This window comes from Podarcis vaucheri (genome assembly GCF_965113315.1).
Source record: "Podarcis vaucheri genome assembly, chromosome: 10".
Classification (NCBI taxonomy): Eukaryota; Metazoa; Chordata; class Lepidosauria; order Squamata; family Lacertidae; genus Podarcis; species Podarcis vaucheri.
In genome coordinates, this window is record NC_138748.1 from 58,163,731 (window position 1) to 58,184,263 (window position 20,533).

General features: G+C 43.8%; 1 protein-coding gene across 6 annotated transcripts; it reads right to left on the reverse strand.

The window, feature by feature from the left end:
• Positions 1-2,334: 2,334 nt before the first annotated feature.
• LOC309541351 (perilipin-3-like) lies at positions 2,335-11,739 on the reverse strand. 6 transcript variants are annotated; one of them, XM_082239150.1, is made up of 8 exons: positions 11,573-11,739; positions 7,493-7,586; positions 7,112-7,307; positions 6,359-6,441; positions 5,804-6,068; positions 4,580-4,776; positions 3,139-3,267; positions 2,335-3,062 (listed from the first exon to the last, which is right to left on the reverse strand). In XM_082239150.1, the coding sequence occupies exons 2-8, from the start codon at positions 7,559-7,561 to the stop codon at positions 2,715-2,717; spliced, it is 1,287 nt and encodes a 428-aa protein (XP_082095276.1). In that variant the 5' UTR covers positions 7,562-7,586; positions 11,573-11,739; the 3' UTR covers positions 2,335-2,714. The 6 variants fall into 6 exon arrangements, 5 of the variants coding, with proteins under 5 accessions (XP_082095276.1, XP_082095278.1, XP_082095279.1 ...); XM_082239152.1 differs by lacking the exon at positions 11,573-11,739 and adding an exon at positions 10,919-11,413; XM_082239153.1 differs by lacking the exon at positions 11,573-11,739 and adding an exon at positions 10,538-10,713.
• Between the last annotated feature and the right edge of the window lie 8,794 nt (positions 11,740-20,533).

Sequence of the window (20,533 nt, forward strand, 5' to 3'; positions counted from 1 at the left end):
TCTGCATTCATCGTAACCAGTGCCGTTTCCATTATGCTACAATGTCGTTTCCAGGAACTACTGTGTTAGTCTTCCTGTCTGCTATTGAATGTAATCTATGCAAATCATATAACTTACATAAGTAAGTTGTGCAAGTTATATAACTTGCGTAACTATTTATGCAAGTCATGCAACTTACATTCATTTCAATGTAAAGGAAACATCCAAACAATGGATTTTTTAAAAAAATAATTATGAATTGTTTGTGGACCTAGGGTGGAGTTCAACATAGTGTTAAAGAGAGCATTTCAGTCTCTCCTCCTCTATCATTCTATTCTGGGGATTATCCTGACCCTCCAGAGTGCTTTTTGGTTTTTTGGGGGGCGGGGGGCAGGGGGCATGTGGAGGGGGGGGAAGCCCCATTGTGCTATTGGGAGTCCTTGCTCTGGCTTCTGCTGACAGAGCAGAGATGGAATCCAACATCTGGAGGGCCACAGGATTCCTACCTCTGCTTTAAAGTGTCTGGATAAAATGGGAGAGATCTTTAATGCTAACTAAACCAAATGTTTTGGAGACTGTTGGTGTGGTCTTTTGCTTCCAACAGGCTGGAGATGAGCTTTTTCCTCAAGTTGAGAATGGGATGGCACTGCCCAGTATCACAAATTTCCTGGGCACATGGGAGGTGAGGGGTGATGTGGGAGAAGCCATCTTTGATGTCTCCATTTGGATCCACATCTGTGTTTGGGAGTGTGAAACCATATGGCTCTCATAGGCCATAACTCTTGTGAACTTTCCAACACTGGCAAGTTGAGATTGATAAGCACATTTGGTCATCTGCAACAGAGATGGGGAACCTGTGGCCCTTTGGATGCTGTTAAGAGTTTATCTCCCATGAGATCCTGCTAGCATGATCACAGGTCAGGGATGATGTTGAGTTGTAATAAAACATCTGCAGGTCCACAGATTATCCATTCTTGCCTTACATGATCCATTGTAGTGGTAGGAATTTGGGCAAGTATGGAGTTGTTCTCATTAATTAGAAAGATTTCTTCCAATGAGTTATATCTAAGCTTTGTTCTTAGAAAACTACGCCTGATTGTTGTTTCACACTCAAGTGCATTATTTTGCAAAATGGGAGCTGACTAGCTGTGAACCTAATTTATTTATCTTTTGCTCACATTCCATCTTATAGGTTTGCCTTCTGTTGGTTGATTGCATCTCTGGTCCCATTGAGGAACTAGAGAATGCAGGCCGGGTGAAAGCTATAGGTATCTTTAATTGTAAAAAGATAAGAGGCTCTGGAATAAATCAGGATTGTAATACAACCCAGTGACTAACCAGGTAAATTCCTCTCACATATTGATGTTGGCCAAGTACCTAATTTTTGTGAGTGTCTGGATCTGCTCGTGGTGCTTTGATATCCAGCTGAGAGATATTTATTTCTGTTTATTTAACAGAATTGGTTAAATAAACCACCCATAACCTCTAAGCAGTTTGCATAGAATATATGCAATACTCCTAGCTACAGGGTAATCTTCAGGTGTGAGGGCTTCTTGGCAAAGTAGCCTCCATGTGTTTCCTCCTTCAATGCTACTCCCCAGCCACAGGGCCTACTTGACAGCAAAGGTGTTCAGCCACAAGTCGCCATTTTCAATTTCCCAGAACACTCATTAAAGGCATTGTGGGAAACTTGAATGGCACATGTGTCCCCCCCCCCACACAGTGGAGGCTGCCATTTAAAATTGTATCACGTTGCCCATTTATGTATTATATTTGTTGCTTACTATGAAAAAAAAATGGTTCATAGTGATTGACAGTTGCTAGAATGCTGTAGCAGGAGCTCTGGGATATTGTGGGAAATTTTAAATGGTTGCCAGGGCAGCTGTCAGCTTACCAGGATGCCAAGGCCCCAGCAGTTGCCAAGCGTATTAAGTGGTAAGCCTCCACTAAACATTGGCTATCCTGTACAATGGGCTTGCACCTCCCACCACTAAATGCAGCCCTAGGCACTCCTGAACAAGTGCAAACAAAGCAGCGGCAGTTTAAGTAGTGTTCCAAAGTGTGACTCTGCCTCATGCCGTGACTAGCCTACAAATGTTCAGGAATGCCTACTTGCCCGTCAATTTTTGCTCTCCACCTGCAGTAGGGCACCCTGTGGGGGGGGGGAGTATGGGAGGCTGTCTGTGGCCTGTAGGTCACAAAGCTGGCTACCAATATTCTACAAAAGGCCATGCCACTAATCTTTTAAAAGAGACCCCTCTCATTTGTTTTTGTTATGTCCCAGTTTGCTGAGCACCTTACAGAAGTACCTGGCAAACAAATTTGGGCTTTGTTTTGTCCGCAGCAGCCAGAGACACACTGGAGACCGGTGTTGGAATGCAGCAGTGTTTATTTGGCCTTCTTTTAAACACTTTCCCACAAAAGCAAGATTTGACAACTACAAGTCATGCGTTGTTCCTTTGGGGCAGCGACAGCAGGGTTCCCAACTATACCAGTTTTGACCATTATTTAATTACCACCACTTCAATATTAGCAGCTTTGCTCTACAACATTTTGAAATATTAAATAAATAAAGTGACTGCTTTTGGATATTTACAATTCTGAGAGTTCAGCCAGCACAAAGACGCTCATCTTCTACACTGTACAGGGCTCACCTGCCACGAAGTTATCGAAATACAGTGCTGACATCTAGAGCAAAAAGAGTGCATAGCAGGCTTGTTGCAAGAGGTCTTGCCTTAATCTGCTGGTTCTGAAACTTCAGCAGGCAGCTTGCCAGAGAGCACGAAAGGCCCCACCAGCCAGGAGAGAGGGGTGTTGTGAGTGACATATTCCAGCAGCTCATCCACGTATTCTTGCGCTTTCTGCACTGTCTGGCGGCTCTGGGCCAGGAGGGTGCTGGGGAGGTCCTGGAAGGATCTGACCATGGAAGCGGCAGCATGAAGTTCTCCAGTGCTTTGGCCGACTTTTTGCACCTTATCCTCCAGGCTAGAAGGGAATCCTTGGATGCTGGACACCAGTGTTTGGCTAACGGTCTGCAGACGATGGATCAGGTACTGAAACATTGTCAGGGTTTGGCTTTCTACCTGTTGAGACAAGCAAGCCATTACTGACAAGCCGTATTTCCTAACGGGGACAGGCAAAGCCATTGCAAAGACATACCTCTAGCTGCACCATATCTTTGTTATCCTTTGCTTCTGGGTTTGCCTTGTTCCATTCGATCAACATCTGGCTAAGCTTCTTTTCACCCTCATGAAAGGTCTGCCCCACACCTTGTTTCATGTATTCAATCTGGAGGGGAACATCACACACTAGTTTAACTTTCAACAGGAGCTAAGTAGTCAACATGGCCAAATTCAAATAAGCTGGGTAAAGTGTGCCCCCCCCCCGGACAAATCTCTGTGTGTGGTGTCAGGAATGGCTTCCTTGGGCCTCTGATTCAAAAAGCTACATAGCACTTTTAAAAAGCCAATTATGTTACTATAGGGGTTTTTTTTTGTTCAAGCCAAAATAGGAAAAATAGAGCTTGTGTGATGTGTGTTTTTTTCGCCTCCCTTTTTGCTAATAGAAACAAATGGCAAGTGGCTGAAATTTGGAGATATTGGTTTCTACTATGCTGGTGACAATATGCTAGATTATGTAACAAGTCTACTTTCCCCAGGATACGTTTACCCAAGTGTGTTGGAACAAGGTTGAAGCAATACCACCTATGGAACTCCCTCTATGATGGATGGGGAAACTGTGGCTCTCCTGGTGTTGCTGGAACACATCTCAACTTGCCCTTGACTGTTGGCCATGCTGGCTGGGGCTGAAGTGAGCTTCCCCATCCTTGTTCTGCCTTGCAATTTGTCACCCATCTTTTCTGGATAAGTTATCCAAGTCAGAAGAATATCAAAAGGAATCAGATGGAAACATCAGTGTAAGCTTCATTCCTTCAAGGGCCCTTAGAGATTTCTAAAGAGATACGTGTGTGTGTGTGTGTGTGTGTTTGTGTGTGTGTGTGTGTGTGTGTGTGTGTGTACACACACAAAGCTAATGGAGCATTCCTCAGCTCAGGGATGGGAAACCCATGAATTATGAGCTTAGCCTAGTCAGGAATGATGGGAGGTGTAGTCTAAGAAACCACTGGAGGGGCTACAGGTTTCCCACACCCACACCTTAAGCCCCATATAAGTGCTTGCCACAAATTTGCATTTGGGAAACTCCCCAAGGGTCCAGTATCACATAACCTGGACTATGCATCCCTTGCATATAAGCACCAAAGTTCATATAGCGCAGGTGTGGAAAACCTCTAGCTTCCCAGATGCTTGCTGAACTACAATTCCCATCAGCCCCACCAAGTCATGGCCAATAGCCATGACAGGAGTTGTGGTTCAGCAACGTCTAGAGGGCCAAATGTTCCCCCCCCCCCACCCAAATACCATAAACTAAGCAAGGTTCCCCTTGGGAGTCAGATCATGGTCAAATTCCATTCCATTTAAAGAAAACATGGACTCTGAAATTGCAGCTTTAAAATATTTGATTGCTCAGGTGCTTTTCTATAATTAAAAGGGCGATTTGCAGTGGCACAGGACAGTCTTAAAAGGGGAGACCAAGCTCATACCATGTGAATTATCTGCTGGAGCTGGGAGAGAGACTCGTGGATCCTTTGCCTGGCTCGCCTGATCTTCGCCACAGCGTGCAAGTAGGCCCTTTGGCGGAGTCTGCTTGAAAGGGAGCCCAAGCGCACCAGATATTCCTGCTGCTCACACTGCTGCACCGGAACCACATTGCCATCCTTTGCAGCTGCTGTAATCTCAGCTAAGGAAGAGAAGACCACAGTGGATTCAGCAGCCTTGATGTCTCATGCTCCTTTACTAGAATCATGTGTAGGGAAGGAAAGTTTCACTGCCCATTTGAAGGGGTACCATGGCAGGGAATCTAGGAATTGATTGCTAAATTCACATTTGAAGGCAAAGGCTGGTGCACAAAGTGTGTTTTCCAATCGCTCCCGCATATAATACCGTATTTCGGTGCCTAGTGGAAAGCTACATCTTTCATAGCACAGTTTCTATTGTTCAGTGCAAGGTATGCAGCTGTAGATTTGGAGGAGGGGAATACAATGTGGGTCCCAATGATGAAGATATGAACAACACAGTAATCCCCAGATAACTGCACAATGTCTTGCGGGCTTTTACATTTGAGGTTTCCTGTCCAAACTGAAGTCAGATGGGGAGAGATTGAAAAGCAACCCTGCTGCTCTCCTTCCCTCGCCCCAAACACCAGCCGTTGCACCAATGCCCTGCTGCTTGAAAGAGTCAAGGGGATTCCATCCCATTACAATTACACACTGAAACAGATTTCCTACCAGTTTATAGAATCAAAAAGCTGTAGAGTTGGAAGGGATCCCCCCCCAGAGTTATGTAGTCCAACCCCCTGCAATGCAACAATCCTGTCTATGGGTGTCCCTGGGTGGGCTTGAACCACCAACCTTATGGCGAACAGCCAGACACACTGACCCATTGAACAGATATCTGAAAGACTGTTTCCTTCTGTGTATACCTGCCTGCAGGTTGAGATCTTCAGAGGCCTTGTTAGATGCCCTACCAACTAAAGTAGTTTGGTTGATGGGAACATGAAACAGGGCCTTATCTGTGGTAACACCCCCCCCCAAAGGAGGCAAGACTAGTCCCTTCTCTAGCATTTTAGGCAGGTAATGAAAACATTTCTGTTTGGAATGGCTTTTTAAAACCTCTGGCAATATATTTACATAACTGGCATTGAACTCTGCTTCTCCTCGACTTTAAATTTTTTTAGGAAAGAGGTCATTGATTTTTAAGTTACATACCCAGTTCCTCATCTGTTATGGGGAGATATTCATCTATCAGGTCTTCAGATCTGCCAAGCATTGCCTCAGCACCACTGACAGCTATCTGGCCCATTCTGGATTCCATAACGGTGGTCAGACTCTGGCCAATAGCAGACTTGGTTGCTTCCATGCCATCCTGCACAGCTTCTTTCGTCATGCCTACAACTCCAGACAGCTTGCCGGCAATGGCGTCCTTAGCGCTTGCCACTTTGGACGACACCATCTCCTTGGTGTCAGAAGCAACCTGCGAGGCAGCAAGAAACCACACGCTGTTTCCATACAGATACTCGCCGGCAGTGTAACAGAACCATGCCAGTACGGAAGGATAATATTTATTGAAAGTGAAAATAATAAGAGCAAGCACATGTAATCATGTGCAAACTTGGGCTGACATGTTATTTGACTAGAAAATGTTCTTGAAATAAGAGAGGATGCCCAGGTGCTAATAAGGGCCATGGCAAACAGGCCTGACATTATCTCTGCCTCCCTGGACTTTGGCTCCTAAGGTCCCAACCTAGCTGCACCACAGCTTACCTTATCAGCTGACATCTGAAGAATTGGCAGCTTCTCCTCCAGAGCATCCAAGCCCCGGGAAGCATACTCATTTGCTGCTGCAACTACGAAGACAGAAAATTGTTATCTTATTGCTTTCTACTATGCCAGTATGAAAAACCCAATGTATTTCCAAGTCTTCGTTTTCACAAGCTTTAGCTTTCCCATCTACAAACACACCTTTTGCGGTTTTTAGAGGGTTGCAGCTTTAAGAGGCTGGCCTTATTATTCTAGTACCTTTCTAGATTTGTAAGGGCAATTTGAAAGCCTCGCCCCAGGGATGGGAAGCTGCCATGAATGCAGCTGGGATAAGTAGAGAAGGCAGGCGCAGAAACCAGGGCAATGTCACCAGTTTTCAAGCACAGCTAAGAGCTCTCCATGATGTTACACATTCATACGTGTCCCACAGTGACAGAGTTACCCAGTCCACTAGCACAGAAGGATGTATCAAGGACACAGACTACCTGAATTTCACCACTACTCAGTCGCTAGAAATGGTAGCCCAGTTCTCAATTTTATTTTATTTTATTTTAAAGCATTTCCTTTTCTCCCATGGAAAAATTCCTGTGGACACCCATGCATGCAATATATCTCACGATATAATCTGAACATGCAAACCACCTCCACTTATTAAGCAGGAAGTTACTCCACGGACATTGCATCAATAGGTCTTTTTGTCCCTAGTATTTCGCCTACTGTTGGACAAGCTTGCTTAGAAGTCTGCCCTTGACTTACTCTGGGGTTCAAGTTTAGTCAGGATAGGCTGAGCCGTGCTGACCGCCACTTCTTTCAGGGTCTTCATGCCCTTCTCGGCAACATCACAGACGGACTTCACATAGGGGTGGCTGCCCTTGGTAGAGTTGTAGGCGTTCGCAGCCATGTCATAGGCAGAGCTAACCAATGGCATGCTGACTACTCTTCTCAAGACATTCTACACAGGGAGGAAATATTTAGTCAGAGTATGGTATGTACAACCTGTGTAGCCCTGCAAAACCAATTTGAGCTAGGACTAACCTACACTCGTCATTTGAAACACTTTGTACAAAACATGCAATAATGCGTTTTGGAGGCTGTTCATTGCATAGACTTGTTCACAGCCCATTTTTCCGAACTCACCTCCTCCTGTGCAGATGCCTCTTGCACCTTGTCATGGGAAGACATATTTCCTTGACTGTTGGAAGACATAACTTGGCACTGCAACTAGCAGGAGCTGGAAAAGGAGGTCAACAGTTAATTTGCCACAGAAGAGTTGCATTGGCCTAACAAGTACTGAACAAGACAAGTCACTCATTTGAATTGGGAAGGCTGTCCTGTTTTGGCTCTTGTCTCTTTAAGAACTTAAGTGAAACTCCTAAAACAGAAATGTTTGTAGCTAGCAGCTCACTAAACCCATCACCACAATGCTGAAAAAGATGACACCCCAGTTCTCTCTTAAGTGGAGAGGATTATTCCCCAAATGGGAATAGGTTTGTGCAACTTGGAACACTGGTCCATCTCAATAGTGTCTACACCAGGAGTCACCAACCTTTCTGGGCCATTGGGCACAGCTGGAACTTGGAGAACGTGCCATGCTCCCCCCCCATCAAAAAATGGCTACTATAGGGCATAGAACAAAATGGCTGCTGCAAAGGTGTGGCATGACACAAAATGGCTGCAGCATCTAAAACAGCAGAAGAGACAGGATCACGAAGTGAACTGTATCGGCCAATTCTAGCACCAAATAAAAAGTGGTCATGTTTATGAGGACGTATTTGATGTCAAAGAGACTGACCCAATGCAAAGAGGAACTATGCAGAAGTAACAAACAGTTTTATACTGAATATCTTTTGAGGAGATTCTTACTGACATCTTTCATTTGTGCCTTGCAGGAACAGGCACACTGATTCACACAGGCGCTGCATCAGGAGGCCCTGTGGTACACTGCTCTTCCTGCCTGGAACTTCTGGGGTTCAAACCTGGGATCTTGTGCATGCCAAGCAGACTGTAGTACTAAGTGACCATACTAAGATATTATCACCAAGCTCCAGTTAACTCAGCAAGATCTATTTTTGCATAAAGGACCACATTAGCACAAGGAAGTGTTGCAACATAACCACTTATTAAGACATTTATAATTTCCTACATTTCTTTTTAAGTTCTCATTGCAAAAGACTGCCACTATACAGCAGTAGGAAAGAAGGCTTGGCTCTCCTGCTTTGCATCTGCAGAGCGGAAGCTGCTGCTCTCAGCTTACTTGTATTTCCTTTCCTTTCCTTCCCCCAGAAATAAGCCAAAAAGATCAACAGCCATACAGAGCCTGGCAGCAAACACCTTCACAGACAGAAAGCAAATGGGACACACTTTCAAAACAACGCACCATGGCACACCTATCACAATCCCAAACCCTTTTTACTAACCCTCTTACCTGTAGGGGAAAACCACCAAAAGAACACACTAGTCACCCATACAGTTCCCCTTTTAAATAACTGTGATGATGTCCTGGAGTCAGGGTAAGGTCAAGAGAACCAATGAAAATAGTAGCATTCTTTCCCCAATCAGTTAGGAATAGAAGACAGCTGGAATATGTCAAATAAGGAACCCTGATAGAGGGTAAGAATGACATTGCTTCTCACCTGTGCTCTGTTTGCTACTGCTCTATTAGTAGCAAAGCTCTTCCTCAGATTTAATTCTCTCACCCGCTTTCTTTTTAAAGTAAGATTTTATTAAGACATTTCATAATACAGTATAATAAAAACAAGCTAACTACTCTAAACAAAACAAAGAAAGAAGAGAGAGAGAGCACTTTTCACAGGTAGATTTAATTCTCCATAGTGAGTTATTAAGGTGCTAGTCCCTGCTGTTCCTAGTTTGTGTTATTGCTTTCCTAACCTATCCTGAGGAATCACTGAAAGTCACTGTATATATTTGGCCCAGTTTATGATCACAACAGCCTTCTTAGATGGAAAGGGAGCCATATGCCTTTTCAAAACAGAAATTATATAAAATGGAGATAAAGCTTTAATAACTAGGATTGCCTTTTAAAATATTTTTTGGACAGGACTCCTCTGCTTTTGACAGCTTCAGGACAAACAGCATTTGAATGAATGAAACTTTGAGCATGAAATGCAATGTTAGCTTTACCTGATGAATTCCTGCCTGCCATGCTTTAGTTAAAGAAATAAGCACCCTGCCAGAAGAAAATCAAAGCACAGCTACTGTGAAGTAAACATCACTGACTTCAGTAGGGCTTACTTCTGAGTAAACATGTTTCGGATCACAGTGTGAGAGTACTTGCACATCTTGTCTGGATGGAAGATTTTCATATTACCACACTACATTTTGTTTTTCTATTTAACATGTTTGTATGCAATATGTTTCGTATTTTCTTTTCTTTTCATATTTTCTGTCTATAGTTGACTTGCAACTCTGTGGCTTCCAATGCCACACGGTAGACGGTGAACTGTTTCTCATATGGTACTTTCAGCCACATGATGAGCCAACTTCCATACTGCTGAGAAACAGATGGAAATAGGGCCACAGGAATGCTCATCTTTTCACATGCTCAGAGACCACACATGACCAATTCTTCATGTGACGAGCGCTACCAAGCTGCTACCAAGCAGTCACAATGTGACCAGTGCTTGTTCAAAACCACTGCTTGTGGATGCTTCCCACTCACCAACTTTTGTGCTGAAATTATCTATGATGTCCAACAGGGCAGAGCCCCACTTGGGAGGCGATGTTCAGAATTCCTCTCCATCTAGGCTTCAAGTTGTATATATGCGTAAATAAACCATATATCCTAAAGGCACCACAGATCCCACTGTGCCTTATTGTCCCACAGGAAACACAAACGCTGGGATTTCACATAGCGCACAGATAGAGGTTAACAATATATTCACATTTTAACTCTTTGCAGAACCCTCTGCTGTTAGCATTCTGAACTTCCCCAATTAGCATAGCTTCCACCCTTATTTGATGGGGATCCCAGAAGAATCAATAATAATAATTGTTACAGATTGCTCATCCCTTCCGTACATCATCTTTGCACACTGAATAATTCCTCCCTAGAAGTGGACAGCACACCATCTCGCTGCAGAGTGGAAAATTTCAATTGCGACGGGTAAACTTCCAGAAAGCTGAGGGCAAGCAAGGACAACTGTTGAATAAAGAGCTGCTTACTGTACTGCTTTTGGCTGTACACGAGGCTGGCCTAACTTCTTGCTGAAGCAGAGACATCAAGTCAAGCAGAATACTTTTAAAATAGGTGAGAATTGAAAGGCTCTTTCTCTCTCCATTTTTGATACCTGTCTCTAGCAGGCTGTGTTTAGTCTGAGGCTCAGAGTATTTGTGGTTTGGGATTCCTTTTTTAAAAAAACAACAACAAACCAACAACATACACACCTCAACCTCAGTTTTGCTGCCCATTGTAGCCATGTAATGAACTTTAAAAGGGTGTGTGTGTGTGATATGAATTGAAGCAAGCAAGGGCTAAAGAACCAGCCACAGGATCTGCCCTTAATTCTCCCCTCCTCTCGCAGAGTTAGGACTAGAAAAATCTACCTCATAGGGATGTTGTGAGGAAGAAAAGCGGGAGAACCATGTACACCATTTTGAGCTTCTTTGAGGAAAGGAGGGATGGTAACTGTAACTAATAATTCGTATACAAGCAAATACCTAAATATTCTTAGTATGTACCTCAGCTAATCAATCATGGGTGTTCACATCACATGAACAACCGGTGTTTATTGATCTGTACACATGCACAGTTTTTCAGAATGTGCACAATCTATGTAAAGTGTACAGTTTAAGGCAGGCACCTTGGTTATACTGTTTTCGATGCCTGGTAAAACATTTATTTTTGTTTACCCAAGCCTACATGTAATTTTATTGTATACATTTCTTTTCGAAACTGTATCTATATTTTGATCATTTCACTACATCTTCTGTTTCCTTTGCCTTTTAAATTATTTTACACCATTTCGTGTAAAGACTTTATTTCTTATTAAGGGGTATATCCATTTGGCTAATGCAAACAACCCTTCAGATGTTACAAGGGGAGTCTCCCCTCCCCTCCACCCCGCCCCACACCCAGTCATTCTAAAACACCCTCAGTGTCTAGGAACACAATCTGAGGCTGTCATGAACAAGTGTGGCAGGTCACCCTCATGGAGAAATTGACATGGCAATTAAGCGACAGGAGGACGCAGCACACACCTGCAATATGGAACTAAGGAACATTTGGATCCGAAGAAAATGGCACTAAATAAAAATTCGTGGAATTGCTCATAAAGCTGTTACAGCAGCTTACAGCAAAATGATCCCCTCCAGTGCTCACCAACCTGATGCCCCCCAGAGTTTTTGAACTTCTGATGTATTCCAAAACATCAGGAGGGCAAGCTGTCAGCTTTCAGATTTGAAAATAAGGGATCAGCAGCCTCGAAAATAAGGGATCTTCAGCCTCATCTGTCCTGGGGAGCCTCAAAAATAAGGGATCAGCAGCCTCACCTGTCCCGGAGACAGTCTACGGGATATCTAACAATCCGAGATAGCAGCGGGAATAGGGGAATTTCCCGCAAAAAAAAGGGAAGGTTGACAGCTATGAGGACAAGAGGTTGGTGAAAGCTGACCTAGAGTGTAATCTTGTCCCTGGGAGAGCAAGTGGACTGCGGGTGGAGATCTGACCTTACAGACCTGGAGCTGAGGTACTTATTTTTTTCTCCCACTGTGAGAAAAAGACTGAAAAACTGATAAACACTTTTCAAAATGAGGAACAATGAAATGAAATGTACAAATGAACCCTAGATGCACGAAGGAAAGGAAGTTTCAGACAGGGCCCCACAGCTGTTTATATTACTGAGAACTGTGAATAAGAAAGCCGCTGGGGTGACAGAAGTCCTCTTTGAAGGGCTGTGTGCCTTAAATATAAAGAATCATGATATGGGAGATCAGGCAGCACCTTGGAGTTGCCCATTAACACTTAGCCCCTAGAGAGCAGACTGATCGCGAGTCTTCTCCACAGCGAGAAGGTATTTATATTTAAATTTTAGTAACTATTTCTAAATTTGCTCCTGTACATATACTTTGTACAAATCAATATCCTCTTTTGGGAGTGGCTATATGGCCCAGGGCTGTGTATGTTCTCTCATTTACTCTGCGTCATCTAGTGCACTCTCACTTCTAATTTAGGGAGCAGTGTGCACATGATGGTAGACACCATCCATACCTATCCTGTTGTTTCTTATGAAATGCTACATTTTGATGAGTTCCCCCCCTAAACCAGCTGCAATCCAAACCGAGAAAAGGAACGACCTAGCTGCGTTTTTAAGCTAGTAACGTCTACTTCCAGATTCCCCAAAAGGGATCAGCTTTAATGCAAGTCACGTGCACAGAGTCACTTCAGATTAAGCCCATGGTTGTCTTTTGCCTCCTTGTAGATAAAGAAAACAACAAAACTTTGGATACTTGGACAGAACCTAAACCTGGATTTAAAAATAATAATAATAACCTGAATGCTTGTATTCCTTTGTTCTCATTTTCTTAGCTGAGTAGGTTTGGCAGGTTCAAGTTATTCAGCAAGGGGAAGATGGTTATCACCAATTAATTTCGCTATGAATGAATGGGCACTCTAGTGCTTATCTTGTATTCACTGGAGCTTCGCATAGAACCGTCACAAATTGTCCCATGGCCATTTGGCCCTACTATGTACAAAGGTAGGTTTCCCCTCCATCCAATACCCAAGTGTGTATGCCTATTGGCCAAGTGATACACAGTTGGGGATAAGACTTCACATGCTTGATGAAGTGGATTCTAGTCCATTACAGCCGGCAATATATCTGTTAGTTGCCAAGATGCAGCAAGACTCTCTCTCTCTCTCTCTCTCTCTCTCTCTCTCTCTCTCTGTGTGTGTGTGTGTGTGAAACATGTAGTGACAGAAAGGCATTCTGATAGAGATCAAGAAAGTATTTTGATGGCGGAAGGGTGAGGTCCAATATTAAATTAAAAATTGAATCCAAAAGTGATCCAAATTGTACTGAAAATAATTAGAAGCTTAGTGCTCAGGGCTCACCGTCTCTTGTGGCTAACACAATACAGTTACTGCATATCTAAAGCACATGAGCAGCCCCCCCCCCACCGCGCGAATCCTGGGAACTCTAGTTTGTTAAGTGTACTGAGAATCACCCTTTGGATTCTACTTGCCTCAGTCTGCCTCATGGATGTGCTGGCCCTGGTAGGCTCTATGGTGAACTCGCTTGATGGGTCTTTCATCCAGGAGGGAAACACTTATCAGCTGGAATGCTGATAGAAAGGAAACTTGTTGAGTTATAGTTTCCACAGCAATGTAACTCTCACTCCTTTACAATAAGTCCTTTCAAGATACCGTCAAAGCACTGGGGAATGTGACCTCCCTGCTTGATAAGCAGAGGCTAATGGAAAGCAAATAGGCTTGGTACCACTGCCCTTTTCTGATGCTTTGTTCAAAGGCATATCGTGAATTGTTATGGTTTTCTTGTTGTCCTTAGTGGGGTTAGAAATCCATCAAGGCTGATCCGTGGCCTTAGACAATCCACTCCTTTTTCAGCCTGAAGCAATATCTATAGTATGGTTATAGCTATAATGGGAGTGCTGTAACAATTGCTAAATTAAATGTCCCCCAAACCAATTCACCTAGTTTGTTGGCCATCCTGCTATATTTTAATCAATGGTGCTTGGTTTCATTCATATATATATATATATATATGCAGGTTTTGGTGTCTTCGGGTGTCTTCCCGTGTAAGAGTCGGGGTGTCTGGGCGACGTTTCGACGAGGTCTCACTCGTCATCTTCAGGCTGGTGCTTTCGGCTTCTTGTTACTGGAACAGAGCAGAATCTGGTGTTTGAGTTCCTATAAATACTGTTGAGGGGTGTGGTGTATAGCCTCCAACGTTCTGGGCAGAGAGGAAGTTCCTAGATTAGTGTGCCTTTTCTTCTTTTGTTCCTTAATTACTTGAGGGATATCTTGAGTGATTTCATGAGTGATATTCTGAATACCACTGGGTGGGTCATTAAGTGTAGATTAGTTGCTAAAGCTTTCGTGTCTTGACCTCTTGAGCTTGTGAAGAGTTTTTCTGAGAAGATGGCTGTGCTGCATTTAGTTGTGCTCACAAGTGCTGCACTACGCATAGGGCAACAAGAAGCCGAAAGCACCAGCCTGAAGATGACGAGTGAGACCTCGTCGAAACGTCGCCCAGACACCCCGACTCTTACACGGGAAGACACCCGAAGACACCAAAACCTACATTCCTGTACCCGTGAAAATCTACGAAAGCATATATATATATATATATATATATATGCAGGTTTTGGTGTCTTCGGGTGTCTTCCCGTGTAAGAGTCGGGGTGTCTGTGCGACGTTTCGACGAGGTCTCACTCGTCATCTTCAGGCTGGTGCTTTCGGCTTCTTGTCTCAGAAAAACTCTTCACAAGCTCAAGAGGTCAAGACACAAAAGCTTTAGCAACTAATATCTTAGGGATATCTTGAGTGATTTCATGAGTGATATTCTGAATACCACTGGGTGGGTCATTAAGTGTAGATTAGTTGCTAAAGCTTTCGTGTCTTGACCTCTTGAGCTTGTGAAGAGTTTTTCTGAGAAGATGGCTGTGCTGCATTTAGTTGTGCTCACAAGTGCTGCACTACGCATAGGGTAACAAGAAGCCGAAAGCACCAGCCTGAAGATGACGAGTGAGACCTCATCGAAACGTCGCCCAGACACCCCGACTCTTACACGGGAAGACACCCGAAGACACCAAAACCTACATTCCTGTACCCGTGAAAATCTACGAAAGCATATATATATATATATATATATATGCAGGTTTTGGTGTCTTCGGGTGTCTTCCCGTGTAAGAGTCGGGGTGTCTGTGCGACGTTTCGACGAGGTCTCACTCGTCATCTTCAGGCTGGTGCTTTCGGCTTCTTGTCTCAGAAAAACTCTTCACAAGCTCAAGAGGTCAAGACACAAAAGCTTTAGCAACTAATCTACACTTAATGACCCACCCAGTGATATTCAGAATATCACTCATGAAATCACTCAAGATATCCCTCAAGTAATTAAGTAATTAAGGAACAAAAGAAGAAGAGGCACACTAATCTAGGAACTTCCTCTCTGCCCAGAACGTTGGAGGCTATACACCACACCCCTCAACAGTATTTATAGGAACTCAAACACCAGATTCTGCTCTGTTCCAGTAACAAGAAGCCGAAAGCACACTCAAGATATCCCTCAAGTAATTAAGGAACAAAAGAAGAAGAGGCACACTAATATAGGAACTTCCTCTCTGCCCAGAACGTTGGAGGCTATACACCACACCCCTCAACAGTATTTATAGGAACTCAAACACCAGATTCTGCTCTGTTCCAGTAACAAGAAGCCGAAAGCACCAGCCTGAAGATGACGAGTGAGACCTCGTCGAAACGTCGCACAGACACCCCGACTCTTACACGGGAAGACACCCGAAGACACCAAAACCTGCATTCCTGTACCCGTGAAAATCTACGAAAGCATATATATATGCTTTTCGTAGATTTTTCGTAGATTTTTCTTACACGGGAGGACACCCGAAGACACCAAAACCTGCATATATATATATATATATATATATATATATATATATATATATGCAGGTTTTGGTGTCTTCGGGTGTCTTCCCGTGTAAGAGTCGGGGTGTCTGTGCGACGTTTCGACGAGGTCTCACTCGTCATCTTCAGGCTGGTGCTTTCGGCTTCTTGTTTCTCGTCATCTTCAGGCTGGTGCTTTCGGCTTCTTGTAACAAGCACCAGCCTGAAGATGACGAGTGAGACCTCGTCGAAACGTCGCACAGACACCCCGACTCTTACACGGGAAGACACCCGAAGACACCAAAACCTGCATTCCTGTACCCGTGAAAATCTACGAAAGCAAATATATATATATATATATATACCATAGCTGTCAAGGTTTCCCTTTTTTAAAGGGAAATTCCCTTATTCCGAATAGGATTCCTCGCAAGAAAGGGAAAAGTTGACAGCTATGATATATACATGAATGAAGCAATGCATATTTGGGTATATATGATTCCTTCTAACAGCAAACTCAATTGGAGGGTGATAACAGGCCTGTTACCCAAAATGGGCCACTGAGAACAAAAGGGAAATATGCTTGGGTGAACCCCAAGGTTTGCAGAGTTACGTTTTTATGATTTGTTTCACAAGATTTATCTACTGCTTGATCAAACCTCAAAGCACTTTACAAAAAGAATAAGACAAATATTTAAAACATCCAAAAATAAATAAAACACTAAGCTAAAACCCAGATTAAAGCACATGTTGACATTCTATGTCTGGATAGGCTTCCCTAAACAAAAATGTTTTCAGCGGACAACAAAAACAGTACAGTGAAAGCACTTGTCTGATGGCAATAGGCAGAAAGTCCCAAAGTTTGAGTGCTATCACACTAAAAAAAAAGATTTCTTACAAATGCAGAATGTACATTATTTGGCACCTATTACAGAGGCAGCTCTGCAAATTGAAGTGTTTGAGGTATTTGAAAAACCCACACCAAAGAACACCCAGGACTGAGCATGCTCTGAATTTTTGAGTGACGATTTTGAGTGACAAAAAGGAAAAACAGAGCAAGAATTTCTTTAGCTCCTTGCAACTTTTACTGCCATAAGGACCCTTCTTTCCTTTTGAGAGAGCTTAGACTCAAAGGCTCTTAATGCAGCAGAAAAGCTTTCGTTGGCTGGTGACAAGGTTACATCAACTGATAAGTATGTAGAGAAATGTTGTGTATATGACTCCCTATTTATCTTTCGTCCTTGGGGAGCTTTTTCTGTGACCTCTTTTTGATGAAGCCAGAGTGTGACTCTCAAGGTTTTGAGCCGGTTGAGCAGTTGCTTCATAAAGCGTGTTCTCCGTAATAGAGAGCACGTGTTGCGGTGGGGGCCAAAAAGGCCACCCCACTGTTGTTGGGGAAATCGGCCACATGCTGTGATTGGGCAAGGAGTGTTGCTGGGGAGAATGTTATGTTGCTAAAGTGTGGGAGGGGTCAGAGGTCTTAAATACAGGGCTCGCAGCCTGGGACCTTCTCTTGGGCTGTGTGCACCAGATCACCTGCCCACCCTCCCTGAAAAAGGGGGGGGGTTCTTGTCCTCTGACCTTGCTATGCCTGTCATGGGGTTGTCTGCCTTGGGGCAGGGGCCTGGTAGGAATTTTGTCCATTTGGCTGTTGGCTGTTGCCATTTGGTTTTTGCCTACTGCATAGCAAATCGTCACAACTTGTAAGGTTGGCGGTTAGGCATTGGTTAAAATTGGTTGGTGGAGGGGTAAGTGCCTACCCCTCCAATGGTGGTGCTGAAAGGGAATTCTGTTAAAGGAATCCAGGGGCTTGCCATCCCTTTTGTCCTAGTCCCTGGCATCGGACTTGGGCTGTGCAAGCCCCAGGGGGCATGAGGGTGAGAGATGAGGGACTGATGTCCAGCTTCATTTCTCCCCAATATGGTTCTCCCATACTGGCTTCCGCTGGAATCCGGAAGTCAGTTCTGTCCCTGTGGCAAGGACAGATAGTCGTAACCAATGCCTAAGCAACCACTCACATGTGTGTATTTAAATAAAGTTGTGGCCAAATTCATGCCAAAAACCTTAAACAAAAATTGATGTGTGAAGTGTGAGTTATTGGGGTGGCCTGGGGGACCTCAACGCGCAACAGGTTCTGAAAGCGGGGAAAGAGAGAAAGATTGTGTTTAATATTTATAGATCAGGTAAATTTATTTTGATTGGTCTGGAAAATCCCTTCAGAAGGTTAAAAAAAAAAATCAGTATGGGAAGTTGGTTGCTGACAGATGTGTGAGGCAAACACTGGAGAAAGCTGAGGTGAAGTTGGATAGCTGAGGCCTGAATATTAAGCTATTCTTCTCTGGTGTGATAACTATTATTTGCTGGTGAAGAGTAGGATGACACAGAGGCCATCCTGTGTAAAGATCTGACTGGAATAAATAGCTTATTTTTTTAGCAGCTCTATTATTTTTAGCTGCTCTATTATTAATGTTGCTAATATTTGAGTACTGATTGCCATATGGATTTGTTAACCATACGACTTTTGCTGTAATTCTGATGTTCAGCTTATTTTTCAGCTGCTGCTTTGTTAATAAAATAAAAAAATTCCTTCCAGTAGCACCTTACAGACCAACTAAGTTTGTTATTGGTATGAGCTTTCATGTGCATGCACACTTCTTCAGATACAGTCATACCTCTTATTATGTTTGCTTCATGATACGTTTTTTCAGGTTGCGTCCCACGGCGACCTGGAAGTACCGGAAAGGGTTACTTCCGGGTTTCACCACTCTTTGCCGCTCGTGCATGCACAGACGGCAGAATGACGTCACGCGCATGCGCAGAAGTGACAAATCACAGGCGCGCGTGCGCAGATGTGCTGCTGCGGGTTGCATTCTGCTCATGTTGCAAACGGGGCTCCGGAACGGATCCCGTTCGCAGCCAGAGATACCACTGTACACTGAAACAGAAGTCACCAGACCCTTATATATAGTGAGAGGGTGGGGAGGGGTATTACTCAGAAGGGTGGTGGGAATGGGTGATTGGCTGATAGATGTGGTAAACCTGTTGACGACTGTTAACGACTGCAATTGGTCTTACAGGAAAAAGCAAGGGGTGAGATGGCTAAAAATAGCTTTATCATGTATAATGAAATAAGAATCCAATGTCACTATTCAGACCCGGTCTCTCCATGGTTTTAAGTTTGGTAATAAATTGCAATTCAGCAACTTCTCTTTCCAGTCTTTGTTAATAGTGTTTTATAGATTGTTGCAGCAGGAGAGGGAGACACCTTGGCTTCTTCAGCAGCCTGACTCATCTCTGCCTCAGCTGCCCTTGTCTCTTGCTTCCGCTTCTGGACTTCTTTCTGGCACAGACTCTCCCTGCTCACTAAACCCTGTTACCTCTTCAGCTTCCAAACACTTCCTCCTCCCAGGCTTCTCCCTCTGACCACTCATTGCCATCCCACCACCAATCCCCAGCCTCTGAGCCTTTTGTCCCGTGGGGGTTCCCCAGCTAGTGCCTCCCCACCATTCTTCTGGGTCCATTCCAGATGACTTGGCCACAAGAAGAGACAGTGGTGTTGCATGGGAACCATCTAACAAGAAGTATAAAGGCATCTTATACGTCAGCTGGACCTGTTAACTCAAGGAAATAACAAGAACCTTCCTGGGTCAGACCAAAAGCCTATCTAGTCCAATATTCTGTTGCCACAGAAGCAAAGCAGATGCTTATAGGAAGCCCACAAGAAGATGAGAGCAATGCTTGTGTTCCGCAGCAGCTGATATTCAGAGTCCTATTGATACGGGGAAGTAGTAAACCAATCATGATTAGTAGCCATTTCTAGTCTTAACTTCTATATGGATGTTTCTATATAGATGTTTCAGGGGAGTGAGAATCAGTAGCACTGGGAAACTTCAACTGCCCTGAGAAGTCAGCGATAAAATTCAAAACGACATTGATGGAATGGGAAACAAGAGCCAAAACTAACATAATTTGCGAGATGCAGATGTCATAATTTGCCTTTAATGCATGGTTATAAGATGGAAGATCCGGAACTTGGCCGCAGTACATGAGAGAAGCATCTTGAAAATCTAGCCGATCACAAGCTGAACATGAGACAAGAGTGTGATGCAGCTGAATTAATGTGATTTTAGGCTGTTCTAATGAAACCATCATTGACAAGTCATGGGAATTAACAGTTCCATTTTATGTTTGCCCTGCTGCAAACCTAAGGCCTTTTGTGTCCAATTATGGGCACCACACTTTAAGAAAGAGGAGGGTAATATAAAGATGGTCAGTGGTGTGGAAAACAAGTCTGATGAGGAAAGGTTGGAGAAACTTTGTGGGTTTAGCCTGGAGACAACAAATCAAGACCACAAAAAGGGTGTTAACACTGGCTAGTACTTGTCAAATACCTGAAAGTCTGTCATGGATAAGAGGGCAGACTTGTTATTTGCTGCCTCAGTGGGCCAGACTAGATATAATGGTCTTGAGGGCAGATTTTGGTTGAACACTAGTAGAAATTTCTTGACAGTAAGGGAGTTTGACAGTGGAACCATCTGCCTGGAGTGGGAGTTGCTGGAAGTTTTCCAAGAGGCTCAAGTCAT

Excerpts from the sequence above, each read along its gene's own strand:
- LOC309541351 (XM_082239150.1), bottom strand. The coding sequence starts at position 7,561 with ATGTCTTCCAACAGTCAAGGAAATATGTCTTCCCATGACAAGGTGCAA. Across the intron at positions 3,268-4,579 it reads TCCAGCAGATAATTCACATG|ATTGAATACATGAAACAAGG; the intron begins GTATGAGCTTGG and ends GTTCCCCTCCAG. Across the intron at positions 3,063-3,138 it reads AAGATATGGTGCAGCTAGAG|GTAGAAAGCCAAACCCTGAC; the intron begins GTATGTCTTTGC and ends TTGTCTCAACAG.